Here is a 23,887-nt window from a genome sequence, read left to right as displayed (position 1 = left end):
TGAATGTTCACTCTGCTTGCGTCCGAGTACCATCACTTGGCTAACCTTTTCTGGTTGACCGAAGCTTGTCAGGCACTGGAAGTCCGGCTTGTGCCATTACCACCTGAGCCTCGACTGCTGACAGAGGGGGAAGAGAGGCAGCTTGAGGAGCAAGGGGATGAGACACGGCCAGCGGTGCCTGGAGATTCCAGTACACCCCTCTCTGCTGGCAAGTTCCTTTCCTCTTCTTTCCTTTCTTTTTTTCCCCCTCCCTATTTTGGATAAGGTGCCAGTGACGTTGATATCTTCCCTCTTGTCATGGCATACCCGGATTTGGTGATGCCGGCGGCTTTATGCCAGAGGCATTCCATTTCCAAATTAGGCTTGGCATGTGAGGTCAGTCCCCAGGATGTTCACTCAGCATGCTTATGAAATGAAGCCTGGCCACAGAGCTTGGTTCACCCTGTAAAACACTGGCCTCGATGGCCCTGGAACGGCTAAATCCCCAAATGCAATGTGTTGTTTAGATCAACTGCTGAACACTCCACCAGTTCATACTGTAATAGGAAACGGTTGGGATTTTTCCTTTGCTTTTGCTTCCTTTTCCTCTTCCTCTCCCTCTTGCCTTCCTGCCCACCACCCCCAAGCCAAGTAATCGCTGACTGTCGGTGAGGCTTTTGGCAACCTCTGCCTTTGGAACGGAGGGGAAGGAGAGCTTGTCTCCAGAGGCTTTTCTGCTTCTCAGCTCTTTTAGTTCCCGTGAGAAGAGAGGAAGCCACCTGAGCTTACGAGCTTGCTTTGCACTCGTGCCCGCGGTCTACGGGCTGCTCTGTGCACAGACGCTTGCAGGGGATTCTTCTGGGCGTCAAATTTGTTCTTGTGTTTTTCAATTCTAATAGCAAGTCGATCCCCTTCACTTGCTGCCTGCCCTCTCTCCCTCGACACACGTGTGTAGTGAGCCAGCACAGTGGTACCTCAGTCCCTCTCGCCATTTTCCTTGTGCACCAAGTAAGATGACGATGCTAGAGTTTGAAGACTGAACTGCTTGGGTAATGCTCTGGCTTGCTTTTTCTATTATGTCTGTGCAGCTGCCTGCAGACAAAAGCGAAGGAGGAGCACATCACCCTCAGAGAGCCTAGCAGAGAAGAGGCGGAAATGTTCACCGCGTGCTGAGACGGAGGCCAGCATCTGTCTCTGGGTAGGTTGCAGCTCACTGACCTTCCTCTGCTTCCCTCTCTGCTGCCAACCCTTGAGCTCTCTGTTCTGCCAGCGGAACTGCAGGCATGGGCAACATTCAGCTAACGGGGAGGCAGAAGCACCTGAGGAGGCTCCCCTGCCAGCTGGCAGCCCTCTTTCTAGAGAGGCTCTGTGGCCTCTCTTCAAAGGATGCACTTCACAGGGCCCTGCACTGCGGCCACAGAAACTCATCCAAGACAAGAGGGGCTTTGCTGTGGCAGCCGCCGGCCTTTACTAGAAAACGGGCCATGGCAGTTCCCGCTCTTCTCAGAGAAGTTCACCGGCAGTTAGGATCGTGGAGGTGATAGCCTGAGGAGCAACACAATGCTAGCTGAAACTGAAGCCTTGCTTCTTCTCCCAAGTAGGACAAAGGAGCTCATTTCCTCCAGGGAACTCTCCTGCGATATTCAGTCAGTTCTTGGACGTGTCACTCCTTTTGTATTTAGTGATACAAGAAAGGAGAATGTGAGCTGTGGTGCTGTGCCTCAACGCATCGAGAGCCTATCCAGAAGATCTCATGCTAATGTAAGCTTGAACGGTCTCTCGTTTTCCTTCAGCACCTGCTGAATGTCGCTGGCAAGGCAACAAGGGACTGCAACATCCGCCACCTTGAAAAACTACACCTGGTGCTCAGCCAGTGCGTTTACCGCCATCGGCAAGACGATGACAAAACGCGGTTAATAGAGGTACTTTGTGTACACAGCATTTCCTGTCACTGTTCTGCTCTTCTTCCGTGTGCCCTGTGGATATCCTGCTTATTCACTACTCAGCTCTTTCCTGCTTCGGAGTCTGGGTTACACACGAATTGCTGACATCTGTCAGGAAGGTACTGGGCACCATCAGGCACGCCCAGCCTTGAGGCAGCTGAGATAGGCAGCTGAGATAGGTCTTGAGATTCAAGGGCCACAAACCCATTTCTCTCTTCCACACTGGAGAAAGCGCGAGGACGGGTGCTCTGCTCTGGTTGTGCCCCTGGGCGAGTATTTGGAGTCAGGGAGGCCATGTCCTGCAAACGGCCCTTCTCCTCTCGTCTGAGGGCTGCTTTTAGCTTGGGAAGGGAATTTCTGGCTGTTCTCTGAGGGCTTCTGAGCTGCCTGGAGAAGCAGACGTTTCCAGGGAATGGCCCCAGCGGCACCTTTGGAGGACCTTTCGCAGCGGCTAGTTGGTGTGGCTTCTCAGCAGCAATCTCCCTCTTCCCACTTCTTAAAAGCCCTGCTGATACTAATTCATACTGGCTTGCTCTCCTGCTCTGTTTAGCACACCTGAGGATAACTTTAAAGCTAGAGCTGATAAAAGACATTGCGATGGGTAGAGCACGTGTGCTTCCTAAGTAGCGCCAACCAACCAACACTTGTAGGCATCTACAGAGCCTCTTGTTTTATATAAAGCAGCCAGCTACCGGATTTTTATGGTTCTATTCCAGCTTATAGCAAGTTAGCCTTTGTTCAGCTGGTGATTATTATTTGGCTTTGTCTTTTTTTTAGGAGATGAAGGAAGAGATTGAAAACTTCTCCCGTGCTCAGTAACAGGAAAGGTGCTCCCACTCTGCCACTCTTTGTCGTTATTTGCTGTTTTGTCATCCGGGCATAATTCAATTCAGTAAAGAGAGCTTGTACATCTAATAGAAGCATATCCATGTGTATATATAACATATATAGCTCGACTATATTAAGAAAGCTCATATAAATCCTTTCAAGCGGTCTTGCTGGCTATTTCTTGATGTTGTTGTTCCATGCACACTGTGCATAATACGTACATGATCTGTTGCGAGCGGTGTGTTCAGCCTTCCTTTCCCGCGTGCCTTGCCTTAAAGTCTCGTGCCTGGCATTTTTAGGAGACCAACGGTTGTCAGTGCCTTTGGACCTACACACATCTGGACGTCTTCCAAGTAATCGCAGTGCCTCTCCCAACAGAAAGCAACAGAGAGCTTGATCATCTTTGGCCAAACGGTGACGGGCGGTATTTCTGGCGTCACCTGTGCTACTGTCTATTCCCTTGTCTATTAGGCAACCTTGCAAGGCAGCTCAGAGGTTATTATTCTTTGGATCTGCTCGCGCCTCTGGGGATTCTCAGAGAATGAAAACAAACCTCCAGGAAGCGTTGTGGAGGAAAACTTTTTCCCCAGACAGTGGCCTTTTGGCTGGGCTCAGGGCGCCCCGCGCCCGGGCACCTCTCAGGCCGCCGTGCTGCCTGCTGCCCACCCCCACCGCCGCCGGCAGCTCTCCTCTGCCCGCCCGATAGGCACCACTCAGCGCTCACGCACTCTCCAGCCGAGCCGAGCCGAGCCGAGCCGAGCCGCGGCACGCCAGCCCCTGGCTCCCCGGCGCCCACTCCCGCCCGCCCCGGACCCGCCCCGCCCCGACGCGATTCCCAGCGCCGCCGGCAGCTGCGCTCCACACCGGGAACTGTCCTCGCGGCGGGAAGCGCCCCTGAGCCCTGCTGAGGCTGCGAGTCTGCCCGGCTGCCCCCGCACCCCTGCATCCGCCGCACCTGCTCGTGCTCTCGGCTCCGCGCAGCGGCCCCGCGCCCGACGTCTCACCGCCCGGCGCCGGTGCTCTCCGCCGCCACTGCGCCGCCTCGCCTTGCTGCTGCGCTGCTCCGGCCCAGGGCGCTGCTGTTCCCCAGAGCCCCAGAGCCCTCCTGCTCGTTGCCTCCCGATGCCCGCCCACCACAGGCTCAGCACCTTTGCTATCAATGCTCCTCTACGCACACGCACATGAACACGAGCCGTGCACGTGCACCCTATCACTGTTCGGACCCGCTCACGTCGCGGCAGGTTCCACACACCTGCCGCTGCGCACGAGGCCTGTCCCAGCGCCCTGCCCGCCCCTGGCACCTCCCTTCCTGTTATTCCAGAGATATTATTATGTACGTGTTCATAATCTCTTGAGATCAGTGTGTTCGCTGCATTGCTTTAAAGTCTTGTGTCTGGCACTGCAGCACAAGAAGTCAGCTTGGAGCAATGGTAACTCCTGCATCTTGGGGAGGAGAGCATGCACAGGTCCTTGAGAAGGAAGAGTTCCAACGCATGTGCCTGCAAAATGATTTTTCTTTTTCTTTTCCTGCCTTTGATGCTCTGGAAGTGAGTATGCCACAACAGCTTCTTCCACATCTGGCCCTGCCTTGCTGACAGCCTGCTCCAGTTGCTGGCTGCAGCAGACTTGGCACGGCCAGACAAAACAAGCCCTGCTGCTGCTGCTGCTGCTGCTGCCTCAGCCAAGAGGGTTTCCTTTCTCTGCAGTCCATCCTCACCGCCGGTGGGACCAAGGGAGGGCATTTCCGTCTGCTGGCCTGCAAGAAACTTCTCATGCTTACAGTGCAGCCTCTCAGCAGTAAGGGCCACCAGCGAGCGGCACCAGCAGCTCAGAAGCCTGGGAGATCGCTTCTTCCATCTTCCCTAGCAAAACTTCCCTGCAGCCTTGGGACGTGTTTACCACTCACACAAAGTCCACCTCATTTTTGACTTGGCTGTCCAGATCCCCCTTTGATTGGTGCCACTCATCGCAGTGTCCTTGCAGGCAGTGGGCAGTGCCGTGGAGTTCCTGCGTTGCTGCCCGCCAGCCGGCTCCGCTGAGCTCCCCCAGGCAGGGCCAAGTTACTCTCCTGCAGGAGCTGACTGCAATTTGCTAAGATCCCATGCACCAGTGTGCTGTGGGAATCTGACGGACAGATGGACGGCTCACTTTTGCCTGGCACTCAGGCAAAGTCTCCATGGTCCTCTCAGGACTCCCTTTGGCTCCTGCATCTGCAGAGCTTTGGGAATACCCCTGAGCAGACAAACTCTGCTGTGAGCACTGTGGCTCTGCAGATTTCACACGGGCCAACCAGGACAGTCCTTGCCGGCTATTCAGGAGCAATGAACTGCTCTCAGGAACAGCGCTGGCTGGTATTGAAATGGGTGTAACCGCTGCACACTCTCTGCCTGGACTCTCCACAGACACTGGGGAGCCGATGAAATAGATAACCTGGGCGTGCCTGGAAACCAATTGGTGCCTCTCCTTTCACTTCCCGCCGCTGCGCTGCAGCCTGCCATTCCCTGGTGAACCCATAGCGTCCAACTGGCTGCCAGGTGACATGTGCCCACGACTCACCAGCAAGTGTCAACACACATGCTGGTGCGCCAGAGGAGGTTGAGGGAAGCGCTGCTTTTGGTGCACAGTTCCTGCTCCACCCTCTTCTCCATGCCCACTTGCTCCTTCCCACTGCAGAGCATCTGCAGCTCGCAGAGCCTCAGCCAGTGCTTCAGGCAGAAAGTCCTGCCTCCTCTGCAGAGAGCAACAGCAGAGGCTGACTGCGCAGCTGCTTTCTTGGGGCCATGCTGGGAATCCCCCGGCAGAGTTTCAGGAATGGAGGCCAGAGTCCACAGTGGGAGAAATCAGCCCCAGTCACCGCCCCCGTGGGGCAGGAGGTTTGGGCGGCTGCTGTGGGGCAGGGGGAAAGAGAAGGCTGGGGCTCCCTGGGGTGCAGGGGCCAAGTCTCCCCCGGCTTGGCCATGTGGCCCCAAAGCATGCTGGGAAGCGGCTCCCACGGGCCAGGCCTGGTGCGGCTGTGCTGAGGCCCCGACACCCGGAGGGGGCTGCCTTCCTGGGATCCGTGGGCTTGCCCGTAAGTTGTCTTTTTCTTTTTGGTTTTGATTTTCCCAGGCTTTGACACCGTCTGGAGACATTCATGGTAGATTTGCCTTTACACAGTTTTCAGGGTGAGAGGGCAAACTCCTCTGCTCCTTCACTAGGCCCTGCCATCTCCATGCCTGTGACCTAGTGAAGCAAGAGCTAGGACTTGGCCCTTCCTCCCCAGAGGCTGAGTGAGTGCAGTCCCAGTCTTCCTCTTATTCATTCAGTCGCTCACTTAGGCTTTCCTTCCTCAGCAGAGCCTCTGCTTGCGAGCAGCTGTAGCCTCGCAACCCCAATTTGGGGACATCACATCGTGGGAGTGGCATGCTTGAGGTGATTCCCAGCCTGGGGAAGCCCTCCTTGGCACCCCGTGTCCCCTGGCACCTTTGGGGAGCGGGCGGTGAGGAGGGGCCAGCTCTCGTTACTCTTGCAAGGGCCAACCTTAGCAGCGCCTGTTGGTCAAGGAGTCCCTGCAGCCCCTCTGTGACATGGGCCGGGGCATCATGCAGCGCATTGCAGCAACAGTTGCCTCCTCCGCATATGGCCCCGGAGAGCCTGAGCTGAGCCCAGGTGCTTGGGGCTGCTCTCGCTTGGGGCTCTGCCCTACCCTGCCCCGCTGTGCTCTGCTCTCGAGGAGCAGCTGCGCCGTGAGCAGGAGAAGGCGAGAGGAGGCGGTGGGACAGCGCGAGACGCTGTTTGGAGGACCGCTTCCCAAGAGGTCGTTGGAGAGGAGCGGTTTGTCCTGTTGGCAAGAGCTATTTGGACTAACTCGGTAAGCTGGGAATTCCCTCTGTGCCCGTAGGGACGTCCTTGGTGCTGCTGGAAATTACTGGCCTCGGGAGCCCTCCATAATATGGCACTGTTGCCATATTGCAGAGCTTGCCCGTTTAGAATCTTTGTTCCCTAGCAGCGCCTCCACCCCCGTGTTAGTATTCCCTTGTTGGCTGCGGTCAGAGGACCTTTGGGCCTTGTGCCAGTAACTGTCTCCTCCTTTGCCGCTGCCATACTTGTGCTCCTTGGTGTTGAGTCAACCTGCTCTGACAGGAGTGTTTTGGAGGTAGACAGCCACGGCTATGGCTCTCCGAGTCCTCTTTGAGGACTGAGAAGAGGAGGAATTTACCTTGTCCTCTTCAGCAGTTTTCTTTGCCTGAGAAATGTCTTCTCAAGCAAAGAACTTCTCTTGCATGCTTACAAAAGTTGACATGGGCTTCATATTGCTGTTTGATCTCAGGTCCCGCGGAAGAAGGGACTTCAGGCAGGCTGAGGGAATGCTTGCACAAGAAGTCAAAACGTCTTTACCGTACTCTTTTTCAGTAAGTAATGTATTCCACACAGCACGATGATGCCATTGCACTTTTCACTCAGCTCAAAGAACTTCCTCCAAAGCGTACCGTGGTCTAAAAGAACCTGAATCTTTGCTCCCTTTAGGCACGCTACAGCGTGAGAGAAAGGAAGCCCGCTGAACGCTATCAAGCTCCACTGGAAAGTAGGTTATGGGCACAGTTTCTCGGAAGGGCTAGTTGCTTGTGCACAACGGGGATAGAAGATGTTAGAGGAAAATGTAGGTACACACAGCGCAATCAGAATTTGTATCTCGGTTCTGTAATTGTAGGGCCATCACAGGCCAGTGGACACCAAGAAGGGGAAGCTGGCCAAGATGCTCACCGGGAGTATGACCTTCGGCCCAGGAACACTGCTGTTCAGTATCAAGAGCCTTTGCAACGTGGGTTACGTGCACCGTTTGTCAGAAGGGCTGATTCCTTGTGCTTCGGGGTGGGGGGGGGGTACATGCTCTTGAATGAGATGTGCATACGCAGAGACAAACAAGAAATTATGCCTTGGTACTATAATTCTAGTGTCCTCAGAAGACGATGAAGAGCCAGAAGAGGATGATGGCAAGGATACTCCAAAGCCATCTGACCTCAGGCAAACAGCTGAAGACACTCAAGCCCCACTGGAAGGTAGGCTATATGCGGAGCCTCTCTGAAGGGCTAATTTCTTGTGTGCAAGTGGGATAGAGGTTGTGGAATGAAAAGCTGTACGCACACAGACAAATAAGAAGTTCTATCTAGGTCCTTTAATTATAGGGGCAACACAAGAAGGTGAAGGCCGAGAAGGGGAAGATGGCAAAGATCCCTGCAAGAGGTATAACCTTCGACGCAGGAAGACTGTCGTATACTTCCAGGATCCACTGGGAAGTAGGTTCCATGCACAGTTTTTCGGAAGAGCTGATTTCTTGTGTATAGTGGGCTAGAAGCTGCTGAACGAAAAGACATATCCCCTTGCTCCAGCACACACACACACACACACACACAGAGAGAGAGAGAGAGAGAGAGTGCTTTCATTTAAATTCCTTGCCTTCATTCTGCAGGGAAAACTCTCCCTTTGTGATTGAGATGCCTGTAGCCTGTGCACCTTGCAGTTCTTGGCCGGTGTGCGTGCTCACTGCTGCTTTTCATTTCTTCAGGCCCATCTTCTCCTGTCAAGCAAAGGGCTGCATCTACCCGTGCTTGGTCACGAAGCCTGTGCTGCAAAAGAACAAACCGGTTGGTGTATGGATAGTGACAGTTCTCAGGGATCCATAGTGGTGCCACTCCCATCACTGAGTAATGCCCCAAAAGATTTTAAGATTCATGGTCATGAAGAGAAAATCGCAGCACTGTAGCTGTGACAGCTGGAGAGTCTAGAGGGAGCAAGGCTTTTCCTTTGGGAAGAAAGATAACTTTCATGAGCCAACAGCTTTTAAAAAGGCAGGATTTGGGGGCCAGCGATGAGATGATTGAGGATGTCCCGGCTGCGATTGGGTATCTGCAATTCCTCTGTTCTACACTTGAAGCCAGAATCCCCTTCCACAAACTGTCATTAGACAGTTTCATCGTGAAGTACAAAACTGTCCACCTGCCCTTCTTCATGCTTGGATAGTGAACGCCAATATTTGACAGTTTGGGAAGCTTATGCCAGTGTCTAAGTGCTTCCACACTCACTTGCCAATATGAAAACCACAGCAGTCCTGCTAACTGCATGTTCAGGTGGAAAGCCCCTTTCTCTTTCTCCTCCGTTCACATCAGGTGTCTTCCCCTAAACTCTGGGAAAGATGAATTCAAGGGAAAGCACGTGGATGGAAGGAAGACTGGAACCACCCCGCCGGAAGCTGATCCAGTGCACACTGAGAGTTCGGTAAGGAGTGGGTAACTCATGGTGCCGGTGGGGACTTTTCCAGGGGTCAGGAAAAAGCTCCCCTCCTGTGCTGTCGACAGCTCCTGGGCTTTATGGTCTTCTCTCAGGGAACTTCCAGATCGTCCTCAACCTTTCCTTTTTGCTGGCATAGGATAAATTCAAAAGGAAGCCTTTTGTCCTAGCACGCAGCTTTCTCTCACCTCTGACATGTCTTCTCTTGCCTGTCTCTTTAGGTACGCTTTGATGGTGTGGGTGGTCTCTCTCACCACATTTCAGCCTTGAAGGAGATGGTCCTGTTTCCACTGCTTTACCCAGAATTCTTTGAGAGATTCCAAATCCGGCCCCCCAGGTAACAGAGAGTGCACTGCAACTGCAGAGCTAACTGTTACGATATGCTTTCTAACATAAAAAGTATTCTTCTTCTTTCTCTTTTGTTTTTGTTTTGGGGGGGCTTTCTTTCGGAGGGGCAGTATCTCACGACGTAATAGTTAGCTTTATGTGTTCTTGGCCAACAAAGCTTAACTCGCAGGATGCTGAAACGTGACTTTTAATCCTTCCCCTTCCACACCTTTAAAGGCATTGCAGATCTTCAGATGTTTGGCTTCTTTGTTCATAGGAATTCTCTTTTCCAGCTGATGTTTTCAGCAGGGTGTGGAGACACAGAAGACCTTTTCTGGTCTCCCAGCTTCAGGCTTCCTCCGCAGCAGTTGCCCACAGGTTCTGGGAGGCACAGTCTAAGAGCTTCAAGCTTTTGCAAGGAGAAAGACAGGCTTTCCTCTCAAATCTTGCCTCTTAGGAACACTTGCACCTCTTTGGACTTTCCTCGCACTGCAGCTCTTGCTGCTGTCGAACATGGGAAGCGTTTTGCTTAGGAGGGAAGGCTGCTTTGCTTCTGCTACGGCGGTTGTCACAGGCACTTTTCCATGTTTCTGTTGGGGCTACATAAATCTCTCTTCTTCATGTTGCAGAGGCTGTCTGTTCTATGGCCCACCAGGCACTGGAAAGACACTGGTGGCTCGAGCGCTCGCAAACGAATGTAGGCAGGGAGACAAGCAAATAGCGTTCTTCATGAGAAAAGGTGCCGACTGCCTCAGTCAATGGGTAGGAGAATCCGAGCGACAGCTGCGCTCATTATTTCAGCAGGTATGGAAGCAATGCGCAACAGGCTGGGTCAGAGTTGGACCTCTACTTTTCCGCGGAGGATGTCTTCCAGGAGAACTTGGCCTCTTGGGCAGTTTGGCAGGGTCTCCTGTTGAAAAGGGAACATCAGTGTTTCCTTTTCCCTTGCCGTCCTGCTTTGCCTGAGGGGCAGGAAATCTTGCAGATGCTGGGTCCAGCACAGTGTCTGTGCCTTTGCAGCCATAATGTTTACGCTGCCTTTTCTCGCTGAGTAGTGCCGTGTTTCACATACGGCAATACGCCTGCACCTGTACTTCTCTTCCAGGCCTATGAGATGCGGCCTTCGATTATTTTCTTCGATGAGATCGATGGTCTCGCCCCTGCGCGCTCCAGTCGCCAAGACCAGATTCACAGGTACTTCCTCTTTCTTCCATTTCCACGTAATCCGCTTCATCACCCACTTCCCTGTATATGACACACACACACACACACACACACACACACACTCTGAACTCCTCGAGTACAATGACAGAGAGCTTCATAGGATTTTAAAGACAAGAGTCGAAATCAGGTCACTAAGCTTGGTGTCCGGACAAGGTCTCTCTCGAGACCTTGCTGCAGTTTTTCTGTCTTACCATGAGTCCTTTTGCTAATCAGCAGCTCTGTACTAAACCAGGGAATCCAAAGAACATTTTTTTGTTAGTTCTCTTGTCACAACGCTCCTGGCACTTATGGATGGCTTAGACAGCAGAGGAGAGATCGTGGTCATTGGAGCCACCAACAGGCCAGACTCCCTGGATCCTGCTTTACGAAGGCCTGGACGCTTTGACAGGGAGCTCCTTTTCACCCGGCCAAACAAAGAGGTAGGCTGTTCAGTCAACCTTCCTGCTGCTGGGGCAAAGCCTTGCTTGACAAGAAAACCAGGTTACCACAGAGCATCTCCGAGAGTGAGGAAGGAAAGAAGTGGTATACGTGCTGCACACCTGCCCGTTCTTCCTTCCCCAGGTGCTTGCTCTTTGCTTAGTTAGCGAGTCCACCTAGGCACTTGCCTTCTGAAGTTGCCTCCTTGTTCTCAGTTCTCCACTTGGGAAAGCTTTTGGGGAAAACTTGGGCGTTTGTGTGTGGTGGTGGTGTGTGGGGGGGTGGGGGTACCGTGCGTTGTTTGCTTTGTTTTTGAGAAAGAGGTTTCCGAGAAAGCAACACGTAATCCTCTGGGCTGTAGGCTCGCAAAGAGATTTTCCAGATCCACACGAGAGACTGGAGCCCTAAGCCACCGGACGCGCTGCTTGATGAGCTTGCTGAGAAATGCGTCGGTAAGATGAAAAACATACCCAGTTCCCGCCTGTGCCTGGGTCCTGACAGTGTCTGAACTTGTGCCAGGCAGTACCCAAGCTCTCGTGCCTTCCCTCAGAATTCACCCGTGGGCCAGGCGGCATGACTTGTTCGTTGCTGTCAGAGTGGGATGCTTCCGTCTGCTTCCCTTTCTTTGTCTCTCAGAACACAGAAGGGTCCATGGTCTGGGGGGCATCTTCCTCAGGAGCTAAGTCTGGCTCAGAGGCCACTTCCAGTGCACAGGCTGTAGGGCACTGTGCCTCCCATAATGCAAGTTCCCCATCACGGATCTCCTGTGCAGGGCAGGAAGTCTTCTTCCACTGCCCATGAAACTCTTCCCCTTTGCAGCACATGCAAAGACTTGGGGGGCATCCCTTTGCAAAGCCTGTCCAGGACTCCCTTCTGGTGCCTGAGACTGACATACCTTTTGATTCTGCTCTTGTTGGTTAGGATACTGTGGGGCTGACATTCAGTCCCTCTGCGCTGAAGCTGCCCTCTGCGCTTTGCATCGACGCTATCCCCAGATCTACACAAGCAGTCAGAAGCTGCAGATCGATGTTGCTGCCATTGAAATCACAGCAACAGACTTTCTCGTGGCTATGCGGAAGACTGCACCAGCTTCACAGAGGGCTGTGGCTTCCCCTGGACAACCACTGTCACCCATTTCCAAGCCACTGCTTCAGAACATGCTGGAGAGGCTCCTAAAAGGCGTGCAGAGGGTGTTTCCCCACGCAGCGCTTGCACTCAAGAAGGACCGACAGCCAGGTGGGCCCATAACATTCCCTGCCGTAGAACTCTCCCAAAGCAAACAGTGCTAGTTTGTGCAACAACAGGAAGAAACCTTTCAGTCAGGGTGAGGTGAAATTGAGCGGTAGAGAGGGGAGAGCTGGGAACTCCTCCCACTTCACCGTAGAGAACTGTGTGTTCTCCACTCAAGCATCGCGTTTCTGAAGGTTGTCAGCATCAGCTTGCCTGTTTCCAAGGAGGAAAGGAGCTTTCACCGCTAGCAAAACATAGCTTGCGCAAAGACACTGAGGAGAGCTTTGTAGAGACTGAAGGCTTCGGAAATGGCATTCTGTGTGTGCCCCTCCGATGAAGAAATACAAGGCCCGGGGTTTCGGCTCTCCCTTAGAAGCTGTCTTAGCGCAAGAGAGGGTTGCAGACTCTTTGGGAAAGTTAACAAGCCTCTCTCGCCTTCTCATGGTACCAATCATTTCTTAGAAAATGCCTGCATGGACAGTGATGAGGAGTCACCTTCTGGTCTTGAAGATGAGCCGTTTCATCCACGGCCTGGCCAGCAAGAGCATACCTTCCTTAGCTGTAGCAGGTAACTGTCCGAGTCCTTTGACTGAAATTCTTCTGATTGCTGGGGCTTTCCAAACTGTCGTGGCGCTTGCAAGTGGGAAGGGTGTTAGATCAGGGAGGAAAGAAGAGTTAGTCCAGCGTGTTTTTGTATCAAAAACTGCAAGAAGGAAGCACAGAGGTGCTACTAGGTGCTACAGCTGTAAGAAAGCGAGTAGCTCCAGCCGATCATACTGAAGGAGTCAGCCTCCTTTTCCTCCACCAAAGACATCCACAGGCATGCTGATTAGGGCACGCGGATTTCATGCATGCTGTCTCTTGACTGATCACTTTCTTTGCAAACTTCTTGTGTTGCAGTTATGCTCCTAGCAATGCTTGTTGCCAGCCAGCATGTCACAGGCCCAGGTTCTTAATTGCTGGAGAGCCCGGATACGGGCAAAGTTCTCACCTGGCGCCTGCACTAATACACGCGCTGGAGAGGTTTCCGGTTCATGTGCTGGACCTGCCCGCTCTCTTTGCTTGCAGCACCTCACCCGAAGAAAGATGCACACAGGTACGTCTTCTCTCTGCAATCTCACAGGTTTGAATAGACTCAGGGGAAGCAGGCAGGCTTCCTGGCGTTAATGGAGGTGGCCTGGCTTTCCTCCGCTTTCTGTGGCGTTCATTTTGCGCCCAAAGACCACTTTTCTTGTACGCTGAACAACAGAGAAGGAGGACGTTGTGCATGGGCATCTTTTCCATTCCAAGTTAAACGGTAAGGACGTTGCTAGCAGCTCAGGGAGCTCCAAGATGCTCTTGACAAACCCCTCTTTGTGGCAAGAGCTGCTGCTGATGACAGTGGGCCCTCCCGAGTTGCTTCCCTCGCCTCTTCGGACTCTGTAGCTCCCAGGAGGTGCCTCTGCATCAGCCTGACTGCACGTCGGGCCCTTTCTCTAGCCTCCTTCGTTATAATACTGAAATGCAACCCAGGTCTGGGGGCAAAGAAAAGCGTTTCTTTTCTCTCATCACACCACAGGGAAGAGATGAGAATACGCTTGCCGGTAACTATGAGCATTCTTTGTCGTTGGGTAATTATTGACAGCACAGAGCAAGCAATCTGGTCTGAAGGATCCCCTGGCTATGAGACGGCCAGCTGTGAGCGAGAGAGCCTTTCCGACCGGCTGAACGTTGCTTGCCTCTTATGCGCTGAACTTTGAAATTCAGAACGATAGCCAGGCTGCTTTCACAGGCTCTGCGCTCACCATTTCACGCAGGCCCATGTGTGTTTTGCCTGTGCTCCACTCTGGCTGGGATACAACTGGAAACCGAGTGGTGTAGCAGCGGCCACAGGCTAATGTGGGACCCTGCTGAACGGCTGGGTCTGCTTTTTCAAGCACACTGCCACTCACACCGAGCGACGAGGCTCTGGGGAAGTTACCTGACATCTAAGCAGTTGGGAAATCAGGCACAGACCGAGGTCTGCCTCTGGCTGTGTAGCCACGTCCAAGGATCTGGGTCCAGGCAGAAACGTTACCTTGTTCTTGGTGGCTGCTTTGGACACTTTGTCTTTGTGCCCTCTGATTTGGGAGGCAATTTTGACTGATACACTGTTGTTCATTAGTAGCCTCTGCTACCTGGTTCAGCAGCCTTCTCCCAAACTTCCTTTCTACTAGTTGATCCGGGAAGCCCAGCGGACAGCACCGAGCATCATTTATATTCCACATATCCATGCCTGGTGGGAGGCTGCTGGAGTCACCTTGAGAGCTACGCTCACAACATTACTAGAGCGCATTCCAGCATATGCTCCAGTGCTGTTGCTCGCTACATCGGATGTCTGCCATGCAGATCTCCCGGAAGAGGTATTTCTCTCACTGCTTTTCCAGCTTTTGTCAGTCACATGTTCACTGGAACCTAGCGTCGCTTCAGGGAGCTTTAATCCTAGAAGTGTTCCCTAAAGAAGGTGCCCTAAATCGCCCGGCAGACCCACGCCTTTAAGGCCAAGAAGCAAACATGTTCTAGTCTCTCCCTTCTTCAAAGCATTCCTCAGCTTCACTCAGAAAGGGATTGATCTTTTGGGAGCAGAACACTAATCTGGACGAAAGGGGGGTGTGGGGGGGGCAGCCTTATGGCTGCACTGCCTTTTCTCCTCCCACCTCAGGTACAAGCATTGTTTTCTGAGATTTATGGAGAAGTTTTCAATGTCCAGTCACCTAGCGAGGAGGAAGGCAGAAAGTTTTTTGAGGACTTGCTTGTCCAGCAAGCTGCTAAGCCTGCGGTGCCACCAAAGAAAGCAGGTGAGGCTATTCTACAAACACAGCTTTGCTGTGTGTAGCTTAGCAGCCATTCGGCATGTGCTTTGGCAATAGATTTCCTGGCATGAATGTTCACTCTGCTTGCGTCCGAGTACCATCACTTGGCTAACCTTTTCTGGTTGACCGAAGCTTGTCAGGCACTGGAAGTCCGGCTTGTGCCATTACCACCTGAGCCTCGACTGCTGACAGAGGGGGAAGAGAGGCAGCTTGAGGAGCAAGGGGATGAGACACGGCCAGCGGTGCCTGGAGATTCCAGTACACCCCTCTCTGCTGGCAAGTTCCTTTCCTCTTCTTTCCTTTCTTTTTTTCCCCCTCCCTATTTTGGATAAGGTGCCAGTGACGTTGATATCTTCCCTCTTGTCATGGCATACCCGGATTTGGTGATGCCGGCGGCTTTATGCCAGAGGCATTCCATTTCCAAATTAGGCTTGGCATGTGAGGTCAGTCCCCAGGATGTTCACTCAGCATGCTTATGAAATGAAGCCTGGCCACAGAGCTTGGTTCACCCTGTAAAACACTGGCCTCGATGGCCCTGGAACGGCTAAATCCCCAAATGCAATGTGTTGTTTAGATCAACTGCTGAACACTCCACCAGTTCATACTGTAATAGGAAACGGTCGGGATTTTTCCTTTGCTTTTGCTTCCTTTTCCTCTTCCTCTCCCTCTTGCCTTCCTGCCCACCACCCCCAAGCCAAGTAATCGCTGACTGTCGGTGAGGCTTTTGGCAACCTCTGCCTTTGGAACGGAGGGGAAGGAGAGCTTGTCTCCAGAGGCTTTTCTGCTTCTCAGCTCTTTTAGTTCCCGTGAGAAGAGAGGAAGCCACCTGAGCTTACGAGCTTGCTTTGCACTCGTGCCCGCGGTCTACGGGCTGCTCTGTGCACAGACGCTTGCAGGGGATTCTTCTGGGCGTCAAATTTGTTCTTGTTTTTTTCAATTCTAATAGCAAGTCGATCCCCTTCACTTGCTGCCTGCCCTCTCTCCCTCGACACACGTGTGTAGTGAGCCAGCACAGTGGTACCTCAGTCCCTCTCGCCATTTTCCTTGTGCACCAAGTAAGATGACGATGCTAGAGTTTGAAGACTGAACTGCTTGGGTAATGCTCTGGCTTGCTTTTTCTATTATGTCTGTGCAGCTGCCTGCAGACAAAAGCGAAGGAGGAGCACATCACCCTCAGAGAGCCTAGCAGAGAAGAGGCGGAAATGTTCACCGCGTGCTGAGACGGAGGCCAGCATCTGTCTCTGGGTAGGTTGCAGCTCACTGACCTTCCTCTGCTTCCCTCTCTGCTGCCAACCCTTGAGCTCTCTGTTCTGCCAGCGGAACTGCAGGCATGGGCAACATTCAGCTAACGGGGAGGCAGAAGCACCTGAGGAGGCTCCCCTGCCAGCTGGCAGCCCTCTTTCTAGAGAGGCTCTGTGGCCTCTCTTCAAAGGATGCACTTCACAGGGCCCTGCACTGCGGCCACAGAAACTCATCCAAGACAAGAGGGGCTTTGCTGTGGCAGCCGCCGGCCTTTACTAGAAAACGGGCCATGGCAGTTCCCGCTCTTCTCAGAGAAGTTCACCGGCAGTTAGGATCGTGGAGGTGATAGCCTGAGGAGCAACACAATGCTAGCTGAAACTGAAGCCTTGCTTCTTCTCCCAAGTAGGACAAAGGAGCTCATTTCCTCCAGGGAACTCTCCTGCGATATTCAGTCAGTTCTTGGACGTGTCACTCCTTTTGTATTTAGTGATACAAGAAAGGAGAATGTGAGCTGTGGTGCTGTGCCTCAACGCATCGAGAGCCTATCCAGAAGATCTCATGCTAATGTAAGCTTGAACGGTCTCTCGTTTTCCTTCAGCACCTGCTGAATGTCGCTGGCAAGGCAACAAGGGACTGCAACATCCGCCACCTTGAAAAACTACACCTGGTGCTCAGCCAGTGCGTTTACCGCCATCGGCAAGACGATGACAAAACGCGGTTAATAGAGGTACTTTGTGTACACAGCATTTCCTGTCACTGTTCTGCTCTTCTTCCGTGTGCCCTGTGGATATCCTGCTTATTCACTACTCAGCTCTTTCCTGCTTCGGAGTCTGGGTTACACACGAATTGCTGACATCTGTCAGGAAGGTACTGGGCACCATCAGGCACGCCCAGCCTTGAGGCAGCTGAGATAGGCAGCTGAGATAGGTCTTGAGATTCAAGGGCCACAAACCCATTTCTCTCTTCCACACTGGAGAAAGCGCGAGGACGGGTGCTCTGCTCTGGTTGTGCCCCTGGGCGAGTATTTGGAGTCAGGGAGGCCATGTCCTGCAAACGGCCCTTCTCCTCTCGTCTGAGGGCTGCTTTTAGCTTGGGAAGGGAATTTCTGGCTGTTCTCTGAGGGCTTCTGAGCTGCCTGGAGAAGCAGACGTTTCCAGGGAATGGCCCCAGCGGCACCTTTGGAGGACCTTTCGCAGCGGCTAGTTGGTGTGGCTTCTCAGCAGCAATCTCCCTCTTCCCACTTCTTAAAAGCCCTGCTGATACTAATTCATACTGGCTTGCTCTCCTGCTCTGTTTAGCACACCTGAGGATAACTTTAAAGCTAGAGCTGATAAAAGACATTGCGATGGGTAGAGCACGTGTGCTTCCTAAGTAGCGCCAACCAACCAACACTTGTAGGCATCTACAGAGCCTCTTGTTTTATATAAAGCAGCCAGCTACCGGATTTTTATGGTTCTATTCCAGCTTATAGCAAGTTAGCCTTTGTTCAGCTGGTGATTATTATTCGGCTTTGTCTTTTTTTTAGGAGATGAAGGAAGAGATTGAAAACTTCTCCCGTGCTCAGTAACAGGAAAGGTGCTCCCACTCTGCCACTCTTTGTCGTTATTTGCTGTTTTGTCATCCGGGCATAATTCAATTCAGTAAAGAGAGCTTGTACATCTAATAGAAGCATATCCATGTGTATATATAACATATATAGCTCGACTATATTAATAAAGCTCATATAAATCCTTTCAAGCGGTCTTGCTGGCTATTTCTTGATGTTGTTGTTCCATGCACACTGTGCATAATACGTACATGATCTGTTGCGAGCGGTGTGTTCAGCCTTCCTTTCCCGCGTGCCTTGCCTTAAAGTCTCGTGCCTGGCATTTTTAGGAGACCAACGGTTGTCAGTGCCTTTGGACCTACACACATCTGGACGTCTTCCAAGTAATCGCAGTGCCTCTCCCAACAGAAAGCAACAGAGAGCTTGATCATCTTTGGCCAAACGGTGACGGGCGGTATTTCTGGCGTCACCTGTGCTACTGTCTATTCCCTTGTCTATTAGGCAACCTTGCAAGGCAGCTCAGAGGTTATTATTCTTTGGATCTGCTCGCGCCTCTGGGGATTCTCAGAGAATGAAAACAAACCTCCAGGAAGCGTTGTGGAGGAAAACTTTTTCCCCAGACAGTGGCCTTTTGGCTGGGCTCAGGGCGCCCCGCGCCCGGGCACCTCTCAGGCCGCCGTGCTGCCTGCTGCCCACCCCCACCGCCGCCGGCAGCTCTCCTCTGCCCGCCCGATAGGCACCACTCAGCGCTCACGCACTCTCCAGCCGAGCCGAGCCGAGCCGAGCCGCGGCACGCCAGCCCCTGGCTCCCCGGCGCCCACTCCCGCCCGCCCCGGACCCGCCCCGCCCCGACGCGATTCCCAGCGCCGCCGGCAGCTGCGCTCCACACCGGGAACTGTCCTCGCGGCGGGAAGCGCCCCTGAGCCCTGCTGAGGCTGCGAGTCTGCCCGGCTGCCCCCGCACCCCTGCATCCGCCGCACCTGCTCGTGCTCTCGGCTCCGCGCAGCGGCCCCGCGCCCGACGTCTCACCGCCCGGCGCCGGTGCTCTCCGCCGCCACTGCGCCGCCTCGCCTTGCTGCTGCGCTGCTCCGGCCCAGGGCGCTGCTGTTCCCCAGAGCCCCAGAGCCCTCCTGCTCGTTGCCTCCCGATGCCCGCCCACCACAGGCTCAGCACCTTTGCTATCAATGCTCCTCTACGCACACGCACATGAACACGAGCCGTGCACGTGCACCCTATCACTGTTCGGACCCGCTCACGTCGCGGCAGGTTCCACACACCTGCCGCTGCGCACGAGGCCTGTCCCAGCGCCCTGCCCGCCCCTGGCACCTCCCTTCCTGTTATTCCAGAGATATTATTATGTACGTGTTCATAATCTCTTGAGATCAGTGTGTTCGCTGCATTGCTTTAAAGTCTTGTGTCTGGCACTGCAGCACAAGAAGTCAGCTTGGAGCAATGGTAACTCCTGCATCTTGGGGAGGAGAGCATGCACAGGTCCTTGAGAAGGAAGAGTTCCAACGCATGTGCCTGCAAAATGATTTTTCTTTTTCTTTTCCTGCCTTTGATGCTCTGGAAGTGAGTATGCCACAACAGCTTCTTCCACATCTGGCCCTGCCTTGCTGACAGCCTGCTCCAGTTGCTGGCTGCAGCAGACTTGGCACGGCCAGACAAAACAAGCCCTGCTGCTGCTGCTGCTGCTGCTGCCTCAGCCAAGAGGGTTTCCTTTCTCTGCAGTCCATCCTCACCGCCGGTGGGACCAAGGGAGGGCATTTCCGTCTGCTGGCCTGCAAGAAACTTCTCATGCTTACAGTGCAGCCTCTCAGCAGTAAGGGCCACCAGCGAGCGGCACCAGCAGCTCAGAAGCCTGGGAGATCGCTTCTTCCATCTTCCCTAGCAAAACTTCCCTGCAGCCTTGGGACGTGTTTACCACTCACACAAAGTCCACCTCATTTTTGACTTGGCTGTCCAGATCCCCCTTTGATTGGTGCCACTCATCGCAGTGTCCTTGCAGGCAGTGGGCAGTGCCGTGGAGTTCCTGCGTTGCTGCCCGCCAGCCGGCTCCGCTGAGCTCCCCCAGGCAGGGCCAAGTTACTCTCCTGCAGGAGCTGACTGCAATTTGCTAAGATCCCATGCACCAGTGTGCTGTGGGAATCTGACGGACAGATGGACGGCTCACTTTTGCCTGGCACTCAGGCAAAGTCTCCATGGTCCTCTCAGGACTCCCTTTGGCTCCTGCATCTGCAGAGCTTTGGGAATACCCCTGAGCAGACAAACTCTGCTGTGAGCACTGTGGCTCTGCAGATTTCACACGGGCCAACCAGGACAGTCCTTGCCGGCTATTCAGGAGCAATGAACTGCTCTCAGGAACAGCGCTGGCTGGTATTGAAATGGGTGTAACCGCTGCACACTCTCTGCCTGGACTCTCCACAGACACTGGGGAGCCGATGAAATAGATAACCTGGGCGTGCCTGGAAACCAATTGGTGCCTCTCCTTTCACTTCCCGCCGCTGCGCTGCAGCCTGCCATTCCCTGGTGAACCCATAGCGTCCAACTGGCTGCCAGGTGACATGTGCCCACGACTCACCAGCAAGTGTCAACACACATGCTGGTGCGCCAGAGGAGGTTGAGGGAAGCGCTGCTTTTGGTGCACAGTTCCTGCTCCACCCTCTTCTCCATGCCCACTTGCTCCTTCCCACTGCAGAGCATCTGCAGCTCGCAGAGCCTCAGCCAGTGCTTCAGGCAGAAAGTCCTGCCTCCTCTGCAGAGAGCAACAGCAGAGGCTGACTGCGCAGCTGCTTTCTTGGGGCCATGCTGGGAATCCCCCGGCAGAGTTTCAGGAATGGAGGCCAGAGTCCACAGTGGGAGAAATCAGCCCCAGTCACCGCCCCCGTGGGGCAGGAGGTTTGGGCGGCTGCTGTGGGGCAGGGGGAAAGAGAAGGCTGGGGCTCCCTGGGGTGCAGGGGCCAAGTCTCCCCCGGCTTGGCCATGTGGCCCCAAAGCATGCTGGGAAGCGGCTCCCACGGGCCAGGCCTGGTGCGGCTGTGCTGAGGCCCCGACACCCGGAGGGGGCTGCCTTCCTGGGATCCGTGGGCTTGCCCGTAAGTTGTCTTTTTCTTTTTGGTTTTGATTTTCCCAGGCTTTGACACCGTCTGGAGACATTCATGGTAGATTTGCCTTTACACAGTTTTCAGGGTGAGAGGGCAAACTCCTCTGCTCCTTCACTAGGCCCTGCCATCTCCATGCCTGTGACCTAGTGAAGCAAGAGCTAGGACTTGGCCCTTCCTCCCCAGAGGCTGAGTGAGTGCAGTCCCAGTCTTCCTCTTATTCATTCAGTCGCTCACTTAGGCTTTCCTTCCTCAGCAGAGCCTCTGCTTGCGAGCAGCTGTAGCCTCGCAACCCCAATTTGGGGACATCACATCGTGGGAGTGGCATGCTTGAGGTGATTCCCAGCCTGGGGAAGCCCTCCTTGGCACCCCGTGTCCCCTGGCACCTTTGGGGAGCGGGCGGTGAGGAGGGGCCAGCTCTCGTTACTCTTGCAAGGGCCAACCTTAGCAGCGCCTGTTGGTCAAGGAGTCCCTGCAGCCCCTCTGTGACATGGGCCGGGGCATCATGCAGCGCATTGCAGCAACAGTTGCCTCCTCCGCATATGGCCCCGGAGAGCCTGAGCTGAGCCCAGGTGCTTGGGGCTGCTCTCGCTTGGGGCTCTGCCCTACCCTGCCCCGCTGTGCTCTGCTCTCGAGGAGCAGCTGCGCCGTGAGCAGGAGAAGGCGAGAGGAGGCGGTGGGACAGCGCGAGACGCTGTTTGGAGGACCGCTTCCCAAGAGGTCGTTGGAGAGGAGCGGTTTGTCCTGTTGGCAAGAGCTATTTGGACTAACTCGGTAAGCTGGGAATTCCCTCTGTGCCCGTAGGGACGTCCTTGGTGCTGCTGGAAATTACTGGCCTCGGGAGCCCTCCATAATATGGCACTGTTGCCATATTGCAGAGCTTGCCCGTTTAGAATCTTTGTTCCCTAGCAGCGCCTCCACCCCCGTGTTAGTATTCCCTTGTTGGCTGCGGTCAGAGGACCTTTGGGCCTTGTGCCAGTAACTGTCTCCTCCTTTGCCGCTGCCATACTTGTGCTCCTTGGTGTTGAGTCAACCTGCTCTGACAGGAGTGTTTTGGAGGTAGACAGCCACGGCTATGGCTCTCCGAGTCCTCTTTGAGGACTGAGAAGAGGAGGAATTTACCTTGTCCTCTTCAGCAGTTTTCTTTGCCTGAGAAATGTCTTCTCAAGCAAAGAACTTCTCTTGCATGCTTACAAAAGTTGACATGGGCTTCATATTGCTGTTTGATCTCAGGTCCCGCGGAAGAAGGGACTTCAGGCAGGCTGAGGGAATGCTTGCACAAGAAGTCAAAACGTCTTTACCGTACTCTTTTTCAGTAAGTAATGTATTCCACACAGCACGATGATGCCATTGCACTTTTCACTCAGCTCAAAGAACTTCCTCCAAAGCGTACCGTGGTCTAAAAGAACCTGAATCTTTGCTCCCTTTAGGCACGCTACAGCGTGAGAGAAAGGAAGCCCGCTGAACGCTATCAAGCTCCACTGGAAAGTAGGTTATGGGCACAGTTTCTCGGAAGGGCTAGTTGCTTGTGCACAACGGGGATAGAAGATGTTAGAGGAAAATGTAGGTACACACAGCGCAATCAGAATTTGTATCTCGGTTCTGTAATTGTAGGGCCATCACAGGCCAGTGGACACCAAGAAGGGGAAGCTGGCCAAGATGCTCACCGGGAGTATGACCTTCGGCCCAGGAACACTGCTGTTCAGTATCAAGAGCCTTTGCAACGTGGGTTACGTGCACCGTTTGTCAGAAGGGCTGATTCCTTGTGCTTCGGGGTGGGGGGGGGGTACATGCTCTTGAATGAGATGTGCATACGCAGAGACAAACAAGAAATTATGCCTTGGTACTATAATTCTAGTGTCCTCAGAAGACGATGAAGAGCCAGAAGAGGATGATGGCAAGGATACTCCAAAGCCATCTGACCTCAGGCAAACAGCTGAAGACACTCAAGCCCCACTGGAAGGTAGGCTATATGCGGAGCCTCTCTGAAGGGCTAATTTCTTGTGTGCAAGTGGGATAGAGGTTGTGGAATGAAAAGCTGTACGCACACAGACAAATAAGAAGTTCTATCTAGGTCCTTTAATTATAGGGGCAACACAAGAAGGTGAAGGCCGAGAAGGGGAAGATGGCAAAGATCCCTGCAAGAGGTATAACCTTCGACGCAGGAAGACTGTCGTATACTTCCAGGATCCACTGGGAAGTAGGTTCCATGCACAGTTTTTCGGAAGAGCTGATTTCTTGTGTATAGTGGGCTAGAAGCTGCTGAACGAAAAGACATATCCCCTTGCCCCAGCACACACACACACACACACACACAGAGAGAGAGAGAGAGAGAGTGCTTTCATTTAAATTCCTTGCCTTCATTCTGCAGGGAAAACTCTCCCTTTGTGATTGAGATGCCTGTAGCCTGTGCACCTTGCAGTTCTTGGCCGGTGTGCGTGCTCACTGCTGCTTTTCATTTCTTCAGGCCCATCTTCTCCTGTCAAGCAAAGGGCTGCATCTACCCGTGCTTGGTCACGAAGCCTGTGCTGCAAAAGAACAAACCGGTTGGTGTATGGATAGTGACAGTTCTCAGGGATCCATAGTGGTGCCACTCCCATCACTGAGTAATGCCCCAAAAGATTTTAAGATTCATGGTCATGAAGAGAAAATCGCAGCACTGTAGCTGTGACAGCTGGAGAGTCTAGAGGGAGCAAGGCTTTTCCTTTGGGAAGAAAGATAACTTTCATGAGCCAACAGCTTTTAAAAAGGCAGGATTTGGGGGCCAGCGATGAGATGATTGAGGATGTCCCGGCTGCGATTGGGTATCTGCAATTCCTCTGTTCTACACTTGAAGCCAGAATCCCCTTCCACAAACTGTCATTAGACAGTTTCATCGTGAAGTACAAAACTGTCCACCTGCCCTTCTTCACGCTTGGATAGTGAACGCCAATATTTGACAGTTTGGGAAGC

At 53.5% G+C, this 23,887-nt stretch overlaps 2 protein-coding genes across 2 annotated transcripts in view; both read left to right on the top strand.

Moving 5' to 3' along the window:
* LOC134141443 (ATPase family AAA domain-containing protein 2-like) overlaps nucleotides 1-8,750 on the top strand; it is a 29,529-nt gene extending 20,779 nt beyond the window's left edge. Inside the window, exons 19-24 of the mRNA XM_062577676.1 lie at nucleotides 65-208; nucleotides 1,068-1,177; nucleotides 1,773-1,901; nucleotides 7,441-7,567; nucleotides 7,685-7,789; nucleotides 8,665-8,750. Coding sequence (XP_062433660.1) covers nucleotides 65-208; nucleotides 1,068-1,177; nucleotides 1,773-1,901; nucleotides 7,441-7,567; nucleotides 7,685-7,789; nucleotides 8,665-8,750 — 701 coding nt within the window. The remainder of the gene's footprint in view (nucleotides 1-64; nucleotides 209-1,067; nucleotides 1,178-1,772; nucleotides 1,902-7,440; nucleotides 7,568-7,684; nucleotides 7,790-8,664) is intronic.
* Nucleotides 8,751-8,849: 99 nt separating this feature from the next.
* On the top strand, nucleotides 8,850-23,857 carry LOC134141442 (ATPase family AAA domain-containing protein 2-like). Its single transcript, XM_062577675.1, has 17 exons — nucleotides 8,850-9,005; nucleotides 9,239-9,354; nucleotides 9,974-10,148; nucleotides 10,450-10,538; nucleotides 10,828-10,987; nucleotides 11,347-11,437; nucleotides 11,907-12,221; nucleotides 12,657-12,783; nucleotides 13,128-13,311; nucleotides 14,411-14,596; nucleotides 14,896-15,031; nucleotides 15,179-15,322; nucleotides 16,182-16,291; nucleotides 16,887-17,015; nucleotides 22,550-22,676; nucleotides 22,794-22,898; nucleotides 23,772-23,857. The coding sequence occupies exons 1-17, from the start codon at nucleotides 8,850-8,852 to the stop codon at nucleotides 23,855-23,857; spliced, it is 2,436 nt and encodes an 811-aa protein (XP_062433659.1).
* The last annotated feature ends 30 nt before the right edge of the window (nucleotides 23,858-23,887 follow it).

This window comes from Rhea pennata, chromosome 5, assembly GCF_028389875.1.
Source record: "Rhea pennata isolate bPtePen1 chromosome 5, bPtePen1.pri, whole genome shotgun sequence".
NCBI classification, from domain to species: Eukaryota; Metazoa; Chordata; class Aves; order Rheiformes; family Rheidae; genus Rhea; species Rhea pennata.
The sequence above is the reverse complement of the archived record's forward strand: the minus strand, read 5'-3'. Positions and strand labels throughout refer to the sequence as shown.

Bases quoted from the DNA above. Each gene is read 5' to 3' on its own strand.
- LOC134141442 (XM_062577675.1), top strand. From the start codon at position 8,850: ATGTTCAGGTGGAAAGCCCCTTTCTCTTTCTCCTCCGTTCACATCAGG. The intron at 9,355-9,973 runs GTAACAGAGAGT...TTCATGTTGCAG, and splicing joins TTCCAAATCCGGCCCCCCAG to AGGCTGTCTGTTCTATGGCC. The intron at 10,988-11,346 runs GTAGGCTGTTCA...TCTGGGCTGTAG, and splicing joins TCACCCGGCCAAACAAAGAG to GCTCGCAAAGAGATTTTCCA.